At 34.4% G+C, this 19,183-nt stretch overlaps 1 protein-coding gene across 1 annotated transcript; it reads right to left on the reverse strand.

Moving 5' to 3' along the window:
• Positions 1–14,118: 14,118 nt before the first annotated feature.
• On the reverse strand, positions 14,119–15,701 carry LOC310715635 (uncharacterized protein; the record flags this gene model as incomplete). Its single annotated transcript, XM_083522153.1, has 3 exons — positions 15,177–15,701; positions 14,590–14,670; positions 14,119–14,477 (listed from the first exon to the last, which is right to left on the reverse strand). Exons 1-3 carry the CDS (start codon positions 15,406–15,408, stop codon positions 14,119–14,121), a joined length of 672 nt encoding a protein of 223 aa, XP_083378279.1. The 5' UTR covers positions 15,409–15,701.
• Positions 15,702–19,183: the final 3,482 nt, after the last annotated feature.

Below are 19,183 nucleotides of genomic sequence, written 5' to 3' on the forward strand. Positions count from 1 at the left end.
ACCAACTGTGCACAAGGCACTGCAGCGTGTGGTGAAAACTACCCAGCGCATCACAGGGACTTTACTTTTTTCCAGCCATGGTGGACATCCAAAAGAAACGCTGTCTGTGTCGAGCTCGCAGCATTCTTGAAGACTCATCTCATCCCGCCCATAGACTGTTTTCTCTTTTGCCCTCCTGCAGGTGTTTCAGGACCAGTACCAGTCGAATAAAGAACAACTTTTTTCCTAGAGCTGTCTCTTTACTGCCCCTCGCTGATACACTACCACATTTCCCCCCACACCTCACACTTTTAGAGCTGTCTCTTTACTGAACTCTGCTCCTCGCTGATACACTACCACATTCCCCCCCCACACACTTTGTTATTGCACTAATAGACTGTTTACACAAACCTATGCTCATTTGCACACTGCTCTCTTTGTATTGCTGCTCACCATTAACTTATTACCATTGTATATATACTCGTTTTCTGTTTATAGTTATAGCAATATATTATGTTCACATCCTTCTGTAAATTTCTGTTTATAGTAATAGGCATCTGTAAAACATGTTCATAGTACATATATACTCATCTGTATATTGTATTCATAGTACATATATATTCATATTCAAAGTACATATACATCTGTAAATTACAGTTTATAGTCCTATATTACCATTCTATTTAACTTATGTATATCATGTAACACTGTATATCCTGCACTTGCTGTTATTGCACTCTGGTTAGTCCCAAACTGCATTTCGTTGCCTTGTACTTGTACATGTGTAATGACAATAAAGTTGAATCTAATATAATAACTGTTCATATAGAGAAGCATATTTTTATGGAAAACCGTTGAAAAAGTGCAATAAGTGAACGAAAAAGTTTTATGATTTCCATGTTTGGCAAAAATATGTTGTTTTTTTTCCATATAAATATGTAATAACTTGGTAAAATCTGAAATTATATAAACAAAGGAATAATTTAATGAAAACTGTTAAAAAAAATGTGAAATAAATCAATAAAAAAAGTGAAATGACAAGTTTTTGACATTTATTGTGAAAAATGACTTTTCATTAGCATCATTTAACTAAAAGCCATTTAAAATAGCAAACATTCAATGCAAAACGTGATTTGACAAACAATGTTTTGTAGATAGACTTTTTTTAAAAATAAAATATGTATTGTTTTGATAAACTATATAATTTTCTATTCATAATCATAAATTCATTAACAAAAAAAGTTAACCTTTACCATAAAAATGAGTAATTGTGGATCATGATCCATATGATCATGGAAAACTTTTAAAAAAATGCCAGAGTGACTTGGGGCCGCCTTCCCGTGGGCTCACCACCTGCAGGAGGGACCGTAAGGGACGGTGCTGTGAGGATTGGGCAGCAGTATACATTTTAATTTTCATAATCATACTTTCAAAAAAACTCATAAAAACTGCAAAAAGTGAGTTAAAATGGTTAGAAAGACATTATTACTCAAAAACGTAACAAAAGCACTTTTTTGGCAAAACCTTCTACGTGCTGTCAAGAATGAGTTTCTTATACACTGAAAATGCGATTCCGCAAGTCTCAGGCTTCTAGGACGAAGAGAAAGCAGTTTTTTGAACCAAGCGTATTTGCACAAAAAGCATGCACTTGCCCATTAGTATTTTACATGTTTATGATGAGATAAAATATTAGAAAATAATTTCTGCCCAAAATATGACTTTTTTCATATAAATATTAGAGGTTTTTCAAAAAGTATACATTTTATTTTCATAATCATAATTAAAAAAAAAACTCAAAAACTGCAAAAAGTGAGTGAAAAATGGTTAGAAAAACACAATGAATCAAAAACGTAACAAAAGCACTTTTTTGGCAAAACCTTCTACGTGCTGTCAAAAATGAGTTTCTTATACACTGAAAATGCGATTCCTCAAGTCTCAGGCTTCTAGGACGAAGAGAAAGCGGTTTTTTCAACCAAGCGTATTTGCACAAACATCATTCCATTGCCCATTATTATTTTACATGTTTTTGATGGGATTTGATATAACAAAACATTTTCTGACCAAAATATGACATTTGTCATATAAATATTATAGTTTTTCAAAAATATATATTTTTTATTTTCAAAATCATAATTTCATAAATACTGCAAAAAGTGAATAAAAAATGGTTAGAAAGTCATTATTAATCGAAAACGTAACAACAGCACATATTTTGCAAAGCCTTCTACGTGCTGCCAAGAATGAGTTTCTTATACACTGAAAATGCGATTCCGCAAGTCTCAGGCTTCTAGGACGAAAAGAAAGCGGTTTTTTGAACCAAGCGAATTTGCACAAACAGCATGCACTTGCCCATTAGTATTTTACATATTTTTGATGAGATAAAATATTAGAAAATAATTTCTGCCCAAAATATGACTTTTTTCATATAAATATTATGTTTTTCAAAAAGTATACATTTAATTTTCATAATCATAATTTAAAAAAAAACTCATAAAAACTGCAAAAAGTGAGTGAAAAATGGTTAGAAAAACAAAATAATCAAAAACGTAACAAAAGCACTTTTTTGGCAAAGCCTTCTACGTGCTGTCAAGAATGAATTTCTTATACACTGAAAATGCGATTCCTCAAGTCTCAGGCTTCTAGGACGAAGAGAAGGCGGTTTTTTGAACCAAGCGTATTTGCACAAAAAGCATGCACTTGCCCTTTATTATTTTACATATTTTTGATGAGATTTGATATAACAAAACATTTTCTGACCAAAATATGACATTTGTCATATAAATATTATAGTTATTTCAAAAATTTTAATTTTCATATTTATTATTATAATTTCATAAATACTGCAAAAAGTGAATAAAAAATGGTTAGAAAGTCATAATTAATCGAAAACGTAACAACAGCACATATTTTGCAAAGCCTTCTAGGTGCTGCCAAGAATGAGTTTCTTATACACTGAAAATGCGATTCCGCAAGTCTCAGGCTTCTAGGACGAAGAGAAAGCGGTTTTTTCAAACAAGCGTATTTGCACAAACAGCATGCACTTGCGCATTATTATATTACATGCTTATGATGAGATTTGATACACCAAAACATTTTCTGACCAAAATATGGCATTTGACATATAAATAATAATATAAACTATAATAATAATATAAACTATAACTATAAAGTTATTTCAAAATTTGAATTTTCATAATTATAATTTTAATTTCATAAAAACTGCAACAAGTGAGTGAAAAATGGTTAGATAAACAAAATTAATCAAAAACGTAACAACAGCACATATTTGGCAAAGCCTTCTACGTGCTGTCAAGAATGAATTTCTTATACACTGAAAATGCGATTCCGCAAGTCTCAGGCTTGTAGGACGAAAAGAAAGCGGTTTTTTGAACCAAGCGAATTTGCACAAACAGCATGCACTTGCCCATTAGTATTTTACATATTTTTGATGAGATAAAATATTAGAAAATAATTTCTGCCCAAAATATGACTTTTTTCATATAAATATTAGAGGTTTTTCAAAAAGTATACATTTTATTTTCATAACCATAATTTAAAAAAAAACTCATAAAAACTGCAAAAAGTGAGTGAAAAATGGTTAGAAAAACACAATGAATCAAAAACGTAACAAAAGCACTTTTTTGGCAAAACCTTCTACGTGCTGTCAAAAATAAGTTTCTTATACACTGAAAATGCGATTCCGCAAGTCTCAGGCTTCTAGGACGAAGAGAAAGCGGTTTTTTTCAACCAAGCGTATTTGCACAAACATCATTCCATTGCCCATTATTATTTTACATATTTTTGATGGGATTTGATATAACAAAACATTTTCTGACTAAAAAATGACATTTGTCATATAAATATTATAGTTTTTCAAAAATAAATATTTTTTATATTCAAAATCATAATTTCATAAATACTGCAAAAAGTGAATAAAAAATGGTTAGAAAGTCATTATTAATCGAAAACGTAACAAGAGCACATATTTTGCAAAGCCTTCTAGGTGCTGCCAAGAATGAGTTTCTTATACACTGAAAATGCGATTCCGCAAGTCTCAGGCTTCTAGGACAAAAAGAAAGCGGTTTTTTCAAACAAGCGTATTTGCAGAAACAGCACGCACTTGCGCATTATTATATTACATGCTTATGATGAGATTTGATAAACCAAAACATTTTCTGACCAAAATATGGCATTTGTCATGTAAATAATAATATAAACTATAATAATAATATAAACTATAACTATAAAGTTATTTCAAAATTTGAATTTTCATAATTATAATTATAATTTCATAAAAACTGCAAAAAGTGAGTGAAAAATGGTTAGATAAACAAAATTAATCAAAAACGTAACAGCACATATTTGGCAAAGCCTTCTACGTGCTGTCAAGAATGAATTTCTTATACACTGAAAATGCGATTCCTCAAGTCTCAGGCTTCTAGGACGAAGAGAAAGCGGTTTTTTGAACCAAGCGAATTTGCACAAACAGCATGCACTTGCCCTTTAGTATTTTACATGTTTATGATGGGATAAAATATTAGAAAACAATTTCTGCCCAAAATATTAAATTTTTCATATAAATATTAGAGGTTTTTCAAACAGTATACATTTTAATTTTCATTATCATACTTTCAAAAAAACTGCAAAAAGTGAGTAAAAATAGTTAGAAAAACATTATTACTCAAAAACGTAACAAAAGCACTTTTTTGGCAAAACCTTCTACGTGCTGTCAAAAATGAGTTTCTTATACACTGAAAATGCGATTCCTCAAGTCTCAGGCTTCTAGGACGAAGAGAAAGCGGTTTTTTTAAACAAGCGTATTTGCACAAACAGCATGCACTTGCCCATTATTATTTTACATATTTTTGATGAGATTTGATATAACAAAACATTTTCTGACCAAAATTTGACATTTGTCATATAAATATTATAGTTATTTCAAAAATTTTATTTTTCATATTTATTATTATAATTTCATAAATACTGCAAAAAGTGAATGAAAAATGGTTAGAAAGTCATAATTAATCGAAAACGTAACAACAGCACATATTTTGCAAAGCCTTCTAGGTGCTGCCAAGAATGAGTTTCTTATACACTGAAAATGCGATTCCGCAAGTCTCAGGCTTCTAGGACGAAGAGAAAGCGGTTTTTTCAAACAAGCGTATTTGCACAAACAGCATGCACTTGCGCATTATTATATTACATGCTTATGATGAGATTTGATACACCAAAACATTTTCTGACCAAAATATGGCATTTGACATATAAATAATAATATAAACTATAATAATAATATAAACTATAACTATAAAGTTATTTCAAAATTTGAATTTTCATAATTATAATTTTAATTTCATAAAAACTGCAACAAGTGAGTGAAAAATGGTTAGATAAACAAAATTAATCAAAAACGTAACAACAGCACATATTTGGCAAAGCCTTCTACGTGCTGTCAAGAATGAATTTCTTATACACTGAAAATGCGATTCCGCAAGTCTCAGGCTTCTAGGACGAAAAGAAAGCGGTTTTTTGAACCAAGCGAATTTGCACAAACAGCATGCACTTGCCCATTAGTATTTTACATATTTTTGATGAGATAAAATATTAGAAAATAATTTCTGCCCAAAATATGACTTTTTTCATATAAATATTAGAGGTTTTTCAAAAAGTATACATTTTATTTTCATAATCATAATTTAAAAAAAAACTCATAAAAACTGCAAAAAGTGAGTGAAAAATGGTTAGAAAAACACAATGAATCAAAAACGTAACAAAAGCACTTTTTTGGCAAAACCTTCTACGTGCTGTCAAAAATAAGTTTCTTATACACTGAAAATGCGATTCCGCAAGTCTCAGGCTTCTAGGACGAAGAGAAAGCGGTTTTTTTCAACCAAGCGTATTTGCACAAACATCATTCCATTGCCCATTATTATTTTACATATTTTTGATGGGATTTGATATAACAAAACATTTTCTGACTAAAAAATGACATTTGTCATATAAATATTATAGTTTTTCAAAAATAAATATTTTTTATATTCAAAATCATAATTTCATAAATACTGCAAAAAGTGAATAAAAAATGGTTAGAAAGTCATTATTAATCGAAAACGTAACAAGAGCACATATTTTGCAAAGCCTTCTAGGTGCTGCCAAGAATGAGTTTCTTATACACTGAAAATGCGATTCCGCAAGTCTCAGGCTTCTAGGACAAAAAGAAAGCGGTTTTTTCAAACAAGCGTATTTGCAGAAACAGCACGCACTTGCGCATTATTATATTACATGCTTATGATGAGATTTGATAAACCAAAACATTTTCTGACCAAAATATGGCATTTGTCATGTAAATAATAATATAAACTATAATAATAATATAAACTATAACTATAAAGTTATTTCAAAATTTGAATTTTCATAATTATAATTATAATTTCATAAAAACTGCAAAAAGTGAGTGAAAAATGGTTAGATAAACAAAATTAATCAAAAACGTAACAGCACATATTTGGCAAAGCCTTCTACGTGCTGTCAAGAATGAATTTCTTATACACTGAAAATGCGATTCCTCAAGTCTCAGGCTTCTAGGACGAAGAGAAAGCGGTTTTTTGAACCAAGCGAATTTGCACAAACAGCATGCACTTGCCCTTTAGTATTTTACATGTTTATGATGAGATAAAATATTAGAAAACAATTTCTGCCCAAAATATTAAATTTTTCATATAAATATTAGAGGTTTTTCAAACAGTATACATTTTAATTTTCATTATCATACTTTCAAAAAAACTGCAAAAAGTGAGTAAAAATAGTTAGAAAAACACAATGAATCAAAAACGTAACAAAAGCACTTTTTTGGCAAAACCTTCTACGTGCTGTCAAAAATGAGTTTCTTATACACTGAAAATGCGATTCCTCAAGTCTCAGGCTTCTAGGACGAAGAGAAAGCGGTTTTTTTAAACAAGCGTATTTGCACAAACAGCATGCACTTGCCCATTATTATTTTACATATTTTTGATGAGATTTGATATAACAAATCATTTACTGACCAAAATTTGACATTTGTCATATAAATATTATAGTTATTTCAAAAATTTTATTTTTCATATTTATTATTATAATTTCATAAATACTGCAAAAAGTGAATGAAAAATGGTTAGAAAGTCATAATTAATCGAAAACGTAACAACAGCACATATTTTGCAAAGCCTTCTAGGTGCTGCCAAGAATGAGTTTCTTATACACTGAAAATGCGATTCCGCAAGTCTCAGGCTTCTAGGACGAAGAGAAAGCGGTTTTTTCAAACAAGCGTATTTGCACAAACAGCATGCACTTGCGCATTATTATATTACATGCTTATGATGAGATTTGATACACCAAAACATTTTCTGACCAAAATATGGCATTTGACATATAAATAATAATATAAACTATAATAATAATATAAACTATAACTATAAAGTTATTTCAAAATTTGAATTTTCATAATTATAATTATAATTTCATAAAAACTGCAACAAGTGAGTGAAAAATGGTTAGATAAACAAAATTAATCAAAAACGTAACAACAGCACATATTTGGCAAAGCCTTCTACGTGCTGTCAAGAATGAATTTCTTATACACTGAAAATGCGATTCCGCAAGTCTCAGGCTTGTAGGACGAAAAGAAAGCGGTTTTTTGAACCAAGCGAATTTGCACAAACAGCATGCACTTGCCCATTAGTATTTTACATATTTTTGATGAGATAAAATATTAGAAAATAATTTCTGCCCAAAATATGACTTTTTTCATATTAATATTAGAGGTTTTTCAAAAAGTATACATTTTATTTTCATAATCATAATTTAAAAAAAAACTCATAAAAACTGCAAAAAGTGAGTGAAAAATGGTTAGAAAAACACAATGAATCAAAAACGTAACAAAAGCACTTTTTTGGCAAAACCTTCTACGTGCTGTCAAAAATGAGTTTCTTATACACTGAAAATGCGATTCCTCAAGTCTCAGGCTTCTAGGACGAAGAGAAAGCGGTTTTTTCAACCAAGCGTATTTGCACAAACATCATTCCATTGCCCATTATTATTTTACATATTTTTGATGGGATTTGATATAACAAAACATTTTCTGACCAAAATATGACATTTGTCATATAAATATTATAGTTTTTCAAAAATATATATTTTTTTATTTTCAAAATCATAATTTCATAAATACTGCAAAAAGTGAATAAAAAATGGTTAGAAAGTCATTAATAATCGAAAACGTAACAACAGCACATATTTTGCAAAACCTTCTACGTCCTGCCAAGAATGAATTTCTTATACACTGAAAATGCGATTCCGCAAGTCTCAGGCTTCTAGGACGAAGAGAAAGCGGTTTTTTGAACCAAGCGAATTTGCACAAACAGCATGCACTTTCCCATTATTATTTTACATATTTTTGAAGAGATAAAATATTTGAAAATAATTTCTGCCCAAAATATGACTTTTTTCATATAAATATTATAAGTTTTTCAAAAAGTATTCATTTTATTTTCATAATCATAATTTAAAAAAAAAAACTCATAAAAACTGCAAAAAGTGAGTGAAAAAAGGGTTAGAAAAACAAAATAATCAAAAACGTAACAGCACATATTTGGCAAAGCCTTCTACGTGCTGTCAAGAATGAATTTCTTATACACTGAAAATGCGATTCCGCAAGTCTCAGGCTTCTAGGACGAAGAGAAAGCGGTTTTTTGAACCAAGCGAATTTGCACAAACAGCATGCACTTGCCCTTTAGTATTTTACATGTTTATGATGAGATAAAATATTAGAAAACAATTTCTGCCCAAAATATGAAATTTTTCATATAAATATTAGAGGTTTTTCAAACAGTATACATTTTAATTTTCATAATCATACTTTCAAAAAAACTGCAAAAAGTGAGTGAAAAATGGTTAGAAAAACACAATGAATCAAAAACGTAACAAAAGCACATATTTGGCAAAGCCTTCTACGTGCTGTCAAAAATGAGTTTCTTATACACTGAAAATGCGATTCCGCAAGTCTCAGGCTTCTAGGACGAAGAGAAAGCGGTTTTTTCAAACAAGCGTATTTGCACAAACAGCATACACTTGCCCATTATTATTTTACATATTTTTGATGAGATTTGATATAACAAAACATTTTCTGACCAAAATTTGACATTTGTCATATAAATATTATAGTTATTTCAAAAATTTAAATTTTCATATTCATAATTATAATTTCATAAATACTGCAAAAAGTGAATAAAAAATGGTTAGAAAGTCATTATTAATCGAAAACGTAACAACAGCACATATTTGGCAAAGCCTTCTACGTGCTGTCAAGAATGAATTTCTTATACACTGAAAATGCGATTCCGCAAGTCTCAGGCTTCTAGGACGAAAAGAAAGCGGTTTTTTGAACCAAGCGAATTTGCACAAACAGCATGCACTTGCCCATTAGTATTTTACATATTTTTGATGAGATAAAATATTAGAAAATAATTTCTGCCCAAAATATGACTTTTTTCATATAAATATTATAAGTTTTTCAAAAAGTATACATTTTATTTTCATAATCATAATTTAAAAAAAACTCATAAAAACTGCAAAAAGTGAGTGAAAAAATGGTTAGAAAAACAAAATAATCAAAAACGTAACAAAAGCACTTTTTTGGCAAAACCTTCTACGTGCTGTCAAAAATGAGTTTCTTATACACTGAAAATGCGATTCCGCAAGTCTCAGGCTTCTAGGACGAAGAGAAAGCGGTTTTTTCAACCAAGCGTATTTGCACAAACATCATTCCATTGCCCATTATTATTTTACATATTTTTGAGGGGGATTTGATATAACAAAACATTTTCTGACCAAAATATGACATTTGTCATATAAATATTATAGTTATTTCAAAAATTAGAATTTTCATATTTATAATTATAATTTCATAAAAACTGCAAAAAGTGAGTGAAAAATGGTTAGATAAACAAAATGAATCAAAAACGTAACAGCACATATTTGGCAAAGCCTTCTACGTGCTGTCAAGAATGAATTTCTTACATGACAATGACCCGAAGCACACAGCCAGGATAACCAAGGAGTGGCTCTGTAAGAAGCATATCAAGGTTCTGGCGTGGCCTAGCCCGTCTCCAGACCTAAACCCAATAGAGAATCTTTGGAGGGAGCTCAAACTCCGTGTTTCTCAGCGACAGGCCAGAAACCTGACTGATCTAGAGAAGATCTGTGTGGAGGAGTGGGCCAAAATCCCTCCTGCAGTGTGCAAACCTGGTAAAAAACTACAGGAAACGTTTGACCTCTGTAATTGCAAACAAAGGCTACTGTACCAAATATTAACATTGACTTTCTCAGGTGTTCAAATACTTATTTGCAGCTGTAGCATACAAATAAATAGTTAAAAATTCATATATTGTGTTTTCTGGATTTTTCTTTTAGATTATGTCTCTCACAGTGGACATGCACCTACAATGACAATTTCAGACCCCTCCATGATTTCTTAGTGGGAGAACTTGCAAAATAGCAGGGTGTTCAAATACTTATTTTCCTCACTGTATATATATATATATATATATATATATATATATGTATTTGCCATTGTTTTAGAAAAAAAGATTCACTAATCAATAATCTAATCTACATAAGGTTAGCTCCAGATAGAAATTTATAACGGTAAAATTGTATTTTTAATGAGAAGAAATAAATATATAACTGACCTGTTATAACCCACCTGAAGCCGGTAGATCCTGTAATTCCTATATTTGGACAATTAAGGTAAGTGGTGTTTAAAATTTTCTTCTGAAATGGGCATTTTCTCAGGCTCCTTTGTTCTGTCCATTAACTCCAAATTTCCTTTGATTATTATTACTCATTAAACTCATGATTATTTAGTGTTGTAGTTGGTGGAGGTCATTTTCAACTAATTTGTAGACAACTGTATCTAATGATTATTTTTTACAAAAAGTTACAAATCTAACGAGTTATAAATCTTTGTTGGCAAATATATTTTTTTCTTTGTATATTAACTAATTCTTTTGGCTGTATTTATTCTATATGAGTAAACTACTGTGTAGTTTTATTCATACCAAAATGTCGTATTTTATAAGCTCAGTAAAAAGTATTTTGCAGCCTAGCACTTCTACAACTACAACTACAAAGAGCCATGAGAAGTAACAAATCATCTAGAGTACAAGTACCTGAAATCTATACTTTAGTACAGTACAGTACTTAGCCTTACAATAACACACTTCATTTTCATCACTGACTGGTTGTTTTTCTATGTATGTGAAAATAGAGACTACACTTTGGTTATATTTATAAAATGACAAAAAGCTGATTTTATTACACACTTTAGATTCAGGGTTTAGGTCACTGGTTCACTGTCAAGAAAAAAAGGTTTTTACATTACAGTTCATCATCAGAATTTTCAAAGTCACTGTCACTGTCATAGTCATCAGCTGACGATTTGTTTTAAAAGTTGATGTTCAAGCACAGAGTTTCTGTGTTTTGGAACCATTATGTTGTATTTCTCCACAACCGATGTAAGAATCCCCTTCTCTTCTCTGATCTTGCGGCGGATCCTTGCACGACCTTTGTTGCCATCTGTATCTTTATAGAGACGCTGGGAACGCCTCTTGATACTCGCCACCAGCACCAATTCTGCTGGCCAAATCATCAACATCACTTGTGGTTGTTGCTGAGAAGAAACTACAACAAGAGTAACAATTACAATTGATGACAACTAAATGTATTACTAGAAACATAAATATACACAGTATACACACACACTAGTCATTTTCTCACCGTCTGCCCACTCCTTTACATCATTGACCCAGTCTTCCAATTGGCTCACTGTCACTGTCAGGCCGACCTTCATGCACTCTAGGTTTTGCAACTGGCTTTGCAGAGCTTTCGTGGTCTGAAATGACAAGAAATCTCAGATAGTATAAAAACAAACAAATCTTTAAAATACAGGGTTAATTAAAAAAGAAAACTCCAGCCAAGTCACAAGTATTATATTCACAATCAACTTGGATAACTCACGGTCACTGACTCATTCCATGACAATGCTTGAGAACTGAAGCAATGCATCATGATATCGGTTCATTCGTTTTGAATAACCCTGTACAGCTTAAAAAATTAATGACATTCATTACTAAGCATCTAGAACTAATTCTACTGATTCTATCTTACCTTCTGATATCGGCGGCTCAGTGCGGTGGCCAAATTGTTGAACTTTTGTTGATTCCAGTGCATAGCCATGAGAGTCAGCATGTCTGTGCATCCTGCAAACACAGAAAATATCATGTTAACATATTCCCCCTGTAATGATGTAACAAGTGCAGTAGAAGGTCATTTTACCTGCTTTAGACATGTGTTTTGTGGTCACTGCAATCCTGGGGAGGAAAGCATTGCACTGTTCCACCTCCTCTCCTAGTGTTAAACCAGCCCCATCCTGATATGCTCCACTCCATTTTACCTGATTAGGAATGAAAAATAATAGTATAATGCTGAGAACGGCAAAAAATCCCCCCCCCGTACATATTTAACGCACAGAGTAGCACTCCATGCCGACACACCGCAAGCTCCAGTCCCTCCTTGTCTACCTTGCTAGCAGATCTTTGGGAAGTCTCTCTGGCTGCTGACCACTCGCCTCCACAAACACCTCTTCCACTGACCTATAATATAGAAAATAGTTGATGAAAATAAGACTCTCGTTAACAAAATTTGTAGTTGTAGGCAATTGTACTCCTGAATAAAGTCTAATCATCTGCGATTTTACAGTACATGTTTGGATGCCTCGTGACTGTAGTCCACAAATCTTGTCAGATCTTCATCCTTAGCTATAAAGACGTCTTCAAAGATGGCCTGTTCTTCAGATCTATACAAAAAAAACCCAAAAAAACAGGTACACAAAAGTTAGAGACATTGTAATCTAATTTAACTTTACTGTGCACATTAAAGGATATTTTTTCTTATTAATATTGTTTCAACAGCATTATGCACAGTTTTGGTTTACCTAGCTGCATTCTTGAAACGGTAAAACTTGCGGTTTCCATCTACTGAAACTGCCAGAATATCTGGGGTGCATGCAGGACAGATGAAAGGCTGATTTGCAGATTTTGTCCACCTCAAAACGGACAGCCTCCCACTCAAAAAAGCTTTTCTGAAAACTGTCTGTGGAGATCTTGCCAGTCTATAAAAAGTAAGGAAATCAACAGATAATAATGTAAAACAAATGCATTAGCATCAAACACCTTTCAACCCAGAATACAGAAAGAACCAATACTGTAGGATAAATAAATGTAATACTCACACGACCAAAGCGGACAGTTCGCTGATCCAGCATTCCTGAAAAAGCTTGGCAGGACAGTTCGGGTGCTGCTATCTTCATTTCTTCAAATGAAAAAAAGACATCTGTGGCATAAATTGTGTTCAGGGTCACAGGCCAGTAGTCACCTGAATTTAGCTCGACCACTCCAGCAGCCCAAGTGGCTTGGCATGTCCACAACTCAACTCAGGCATGCTTAGATCATATCGTCCTGAAAAAAATAAAAAACATTTCCACTTTAAAGTAAACCTTAAATGATTAATCAGGTCTTGGATTATTTCAACCTTTTTTTACATGACTTTGTATACTTGTTAAACATTACTCAAAAGTCATGTGTAGATCTTACATACAGACCTGTGCCAAACCTATGGAGGTAGAGCATGTATAGATTTTTATCTTCACACACTTACCATTCATTGTGATCACAGCAACAGTATTCCCTGGGCTGACCCTCAATGACTCTGGTGAACAACCGCAAATTTTGTCAGGAACCTCCACGGGCACATGGCGCACTGAACAAGATTGAACGTGAATTAAGATCATTTGGATTGACTGAGTAATATAACATTGGAACGATTCTACGGTATTGCAGTGCATTGCCAAAAAAGTATACAGAGATGCTCAAAAAGCTGACTGACATGAAGTGTACACATAAATTCAATATCAAACAACAAGAGACAAAAAGGCATATTTAAATAGTAACGCTTATGAGGACTAACAATTCCTAGAATAATATTTATGTTGTCCAGACACAAAGGAGAACTTACCACAATGGGAAAGAGCCTTAACTACAACAAAAGTTATGGAGGCAATGGCTTGTAAAATCCAGGAGTCATGGCATCTCGGTTATGGAGAACATGTCTGGTGTACATGATGACATCACATTCAGCACAAAAGAAGGGGCGTGGTCGACAGTCACAACACCGGACAGCAGCTGGATTGCTTCCACACAGTTGGCAGATGCGTGTTACCACATTTTCTCGTGCCACAGCCGTGTTCACCAGGCGGGGTCTCTCTGCCCTCCACTTCTCTAAAATGAGACTTTGTCTTGTACTCCAGTTTGAGGAAACTAGAAGAGGATCTCTTGAGGTTCCAAGAGCTGATGCATCATCATCTAAATAATCGCTCAGTGAGTGCTGGAGATCTTGCATGAAACACTCTGTTAAAATAGTATGGAATATTAAACATACACACATACACACATTATGTGTGTGTATATATATATATATATATATATATATATAATGTAATTTACAGAATGAAGTACACACCAACATTCTCTGGAGAAAAGGTCACCTTACAGTTAGTGTCAGGAGCACTGATGTGAGGATCAGTTTTCCGAATGTGATCAGCTGTACCACATAAAAACAATAAAGAACAACATTCCGAACATTTACAACTTGTCCCACGATTTTATTTCCCTTATTACCAGCATAAAATGGTCTAAGCTCACTGTTTAACATTTAGTCGAGAGGACTAGAAGACTTTTTATTTCCCAAACCTAAATGTAGACATTTCAATTGCTTGCAGTTATTGTCTATAGGTTGTCAAATAGATGAGGATAGCAAAAAAAAAATGCTTGCTGTAGAAGCAGATAATAAAAAAACAAGCTGGTTGGCCACTGACAACACACTCAGAACAAACTGCTTCGAACAAATCTTACCAAGACCAATCATTTAGTGAAGCTTATACTTCTTTACACAAATACAATTTAGTTCCATGTTAAAAATGTGCTTCTGAAAATAAAAAAAACGTGCTTCTGGTTTGATTGTTTCCATCATATTCCTTGTTTGATACATTCATAACTGCCTAAACAATCCAGATATTCAATATATCTTGAATGAGAAATTATACTGACCCTCGTTTGACTGATTCCTGCTTGATCTTGGTCTTGCATAGACAATGTTTCCATCACTGTCTCTCTTTCTCCAATGTACCCTTGGTTCAGGTGTTTTTACTGGTGCTGCTTCCTCCTTTCCCTGCAGCTCTTGAAGTAAGTCATCAAGACTTTGGAGCTCATCATTGATTTCTTGATGTCCAACCAGGTTATCCAGCAGCATAAACTGTTCTTGTAGTTCTGAATCACTCATGGTGAGGGGCAAAAACAGAAACAGACAGAAAGACAGACAGATACAACAACAAGAACAGATGTAAACATTGAGAGAGAAAGAGACAGAGAGAGAGGGTGAGAGGGAGAGAGAGAGAGAGAGAGAGAGAGAAAAAGAGAGAGAGAGAGAGAGAGAGAGAGAGAGAGAGAGAGAGAGAGAGAGAGAGAGAGAGAGAGAGAGAGAGAGAGAGAGGAGGATAACAAGACAGACTTGGCTCTTAAAAGTGCCTTTTGCTATTTTGTGTGTGTATGTGTGTGTGTGTGTGTGTGTGTATGTGTGTGTGTGTGTGTGTGTGTGTGTGTGTGGTGAGGGGATTAAAATAAAAGAGGAATGTTGGTAGCTGGCAAATCTGAAAGACCTAATGAGACAAAAAAAGAAAGATTTAGAATTCAGAATTGAATACCTTACATTTTTACCATTATTTTCTTCATCAGTGTTGGCAGATTGGGCAGTTTGTGATGGTTTTAAGTTGTACTATGTGGGATGAAATGAGATTAGACAGGTGGGATTTTGTTATTTCTGATGTGCCAAATGACAGACATGGAAAATAGTTTACAACGTAGTTACAACCTAACCTTCTTTAGACAAGAACACTTAATTTGCTTAATTATATTGTAAATATGCCTTGCTCAAGGGCTCAACAGTGGCAGCTTGGCAGTGCTGGGGCTTGAACCCCTGACTTTATGATCAGTAACCCAGAGCCTTAACCACTGGATCAGCACTGCCGTTATTTGCTAAGATTAGGTTATTGCTAAGATTTGTGCATTTACTAGAGTTTTTTGTGTGTATTTGGGAACAATTACTGGAAAACACACCAATCTGGCAACACTGGTCCTCATCTGAACATTTATAAATGGCTAAGGTATTAAAGTGCTACTGTCAGTTTGGTAACTTAAAACACACAATTTACAAATATCATACAATCTCCTCTATTTCCTTGCATGATTAAATGTGGAAAAACAAACAAACAAACTTGAATGTAATTAGCTATCTTAGCCTGCCTACTACACATTTGGTGCAGCAAGTTATATTTTTATAATGTCTGCTGTGATTTACTGCATCACGAAACTGCTTCCTTTCACTTCTACAGCTTCTAAACACAACTTCTTGACCTGATTGAACAGTTTTTGTCCCGGAAATTGTAGGGATTGTTCCCAATTATATTAATGAACTGTTCTATTTACCGAGTGGAAAATCGCAATGGAGCATAGGATACAATGACGTCAGCGCGACTGATGAATTTATTAATAAATAAATGAATAAATAAATAAATAAGACAAGTCCTAATAAATAAATAAATAAATAAATAAATAAATAAATAAATAAGAAAAGTCCTAATAAATAAATAAATAAATAAATAAACGTGGTGAGGGAAGACATGCAGGTAGTTGGTGAGAAAGAGGCAGTTTTAGAGACGTGAATAAAAACATGACCTGGAATGAGTAGCCCTGCCATAATTAATTTATAGCAAGCTATTTTTTTTATTCTTATTTATCGTAGTCCCGATCCCGTTCATAACACAAATCAGACTGCAGTCTGATTCCCCAACACGTCAAATTTCAACAACGCAGGTTCCGGTTCAGAGATCTACAGAAGTCTATGGGAATCCCTGCACGTTGAAAAATGATGCTAAAAGGAATACCCAGTGCGTCAAAGGGGATTCCAGGGGATCCTGACCAAGCGTCCATATGTGACGAGTTGGGAGTGAGAACGTGTTGGATGCAGCGTGTGGTGTAAATGTGCATAATCGAGGGGAGAGAGAGAGAGAGACTCCGATGATCTTCTCAGCTGTCCTCACTATCCTCTGTAGGGTCTTGCGGTCCGAGACGGTGCAGTTCCCAAACCAGGCAGTGATGCAGCTTCTCAAGATGCTCTCAATGGTCCCTCTGTAGAACATGGTCAGGATGGGGGGAGGGGGATGAGCTTTCCTCAGCCTTCTCAGGAAGTAGAGATGCTGCTGGGCTTTCTTGGTGATGGAGCTGGTGTTGAGCGACCAGGTGAGGTTGTCCGCCAGATGAACACCAAGGAATTTGGTGCTCTTGACGATCTCCACTGAGGATCCATCAATAATCAGTGGAGATTGGTCGCTCTGTGCTTTCCTGAAGTCCAAACCATCTCTTTCATTTTGTCGATGTTCAGAGACAGGTTGTTCGCTCCACACCAGGCAGTTAACCGTTGCTCTGTATGCTGACTCGTCGTTCTTGCTGATTAGACCCACCACGGTCGTGTCATCAGCAAACTTGATGATATGATTCAAACTGTGCATTGCTACACAGTCGTGAGTCAGCAAAGTGAACAGCAGTGGGCTGAGCACACAGCCCTTGGGGGCCCCAGTGCTCAGTGTGGTCAAACTGCATGCGGTCCAGGCAGGGTGAAAGCTGGGTCTTAATGTGCCTCATGACGAGCCTCTCGAAGCACTTCATCATAATGGGTGTGAGCGCGACGGGACGATAGTCATTGAGGCAGGAGACAGTAGATTTCTTCAGCACGGGAACGATAGTCGTTGCCTTGAAGCACATGGGAACAATGTTACTGCTCAGGGAGATGTTGAAGATGTCAGTGAAGACATCCGCTAGCTGTTCTGCACATTCCCTGAGCACTCTGCCAGGAATGTTGTCAGATCCAGCAGACTTCCGTGAGTTTTTCTCACTTCAGCTGTGGTTAGACAGAGCACCTGGTCAGTGGAAGGAGGGATGGTCTTCCTCGCCTTCAAGTTGTTCTGTACCTCAAACCGGGCGTAGAAGTCGTTCAGCGCATCTGGGAGGGAGGCGTCACGGTCACAAGCAGGTGATGTTGTCTTGTAGTTTGTGATCGCCTGGATGCCCTGCCACATGCGCCGGGTGTCTCCGCTGTCCTGGAAGTGGTCGTGGATTTTCTTTGCGTGTGCGCGCTTCGCCTCTTTGATGGGACAGGACAGTTTGGCACTTGCTGTTTTTTAGGCCGCCTTGTCCCCAGTTCTGAAAGCAGAGTCCATTTGTTTCAGCAGCACACGCACATTTGCAGTCATTCACGGCTTCTGGTTGAAGCGTGTAGTGATTGTCTTGGAGATGGTCACATCATCAATGCACTTGCTGATGTAGCTGGTCACTGTTGATGTGTACTCCTCCAAGTTGATGGAATCGCCATTGGTTGCAGCCTCTCTAAACATGTCCCAGTCAGTGCACTCAAAACAGTCCTGAAAAGCAGAAGTAGCTCCTTCTGGCCAGGTTTTCACCTGTTTCAGAACCGGTTTAGAGCGTCTGATGAGCAGGCTGTATGCTGGAATTAACATAACAGAGCAGTGGTCTGAGTATCCGAGATGGGGGCGGGGCTCCGCACGATTCGCAAAATTGCAATAAGTGAACGAAAAAAAATTGATGAACGATGTTTTACATGAATATGACTTTCTCATATGAATGTGAAATTAATTGGTAAATATTGAAAGGAATAATTTCATGAAAAACTGAAAAAAAGTGCAAAAATTCAATGAAAATGTGATAAGTTTTACAAGATATTGTGAAATTATGACTTTTCATATTCATAAGCATCTTTGAAGTAAAAAGTATTTAAAAAATGCAAATGTTCATCGCAAAAACTGTTATGACAATCAATAGTTTGAAACAAATCTGACTGTTTTATAAAAAAAATAAAAAATAGTTTTTATTGAAATATTACATTTCATATTCAGAACCATAATTTCATAAAAAAAAAGTTAAATTTGAGTTATTGTGAAAATATGAATTTTTATATTCATAAGCATAATTTCATTAAAACCCAT

This window comes from Silurus aristotelis, assembly GCF_946808225.1.
Source record: "Silurus aristotelis genome assembly, chromosome: 20".
NCBI classification, from domain to species: Eukaryota; Metazoa; Chordata; class Actinopteri; order Siluriformes; family Siluridae; genus Silurus; species Silurus aristotelis.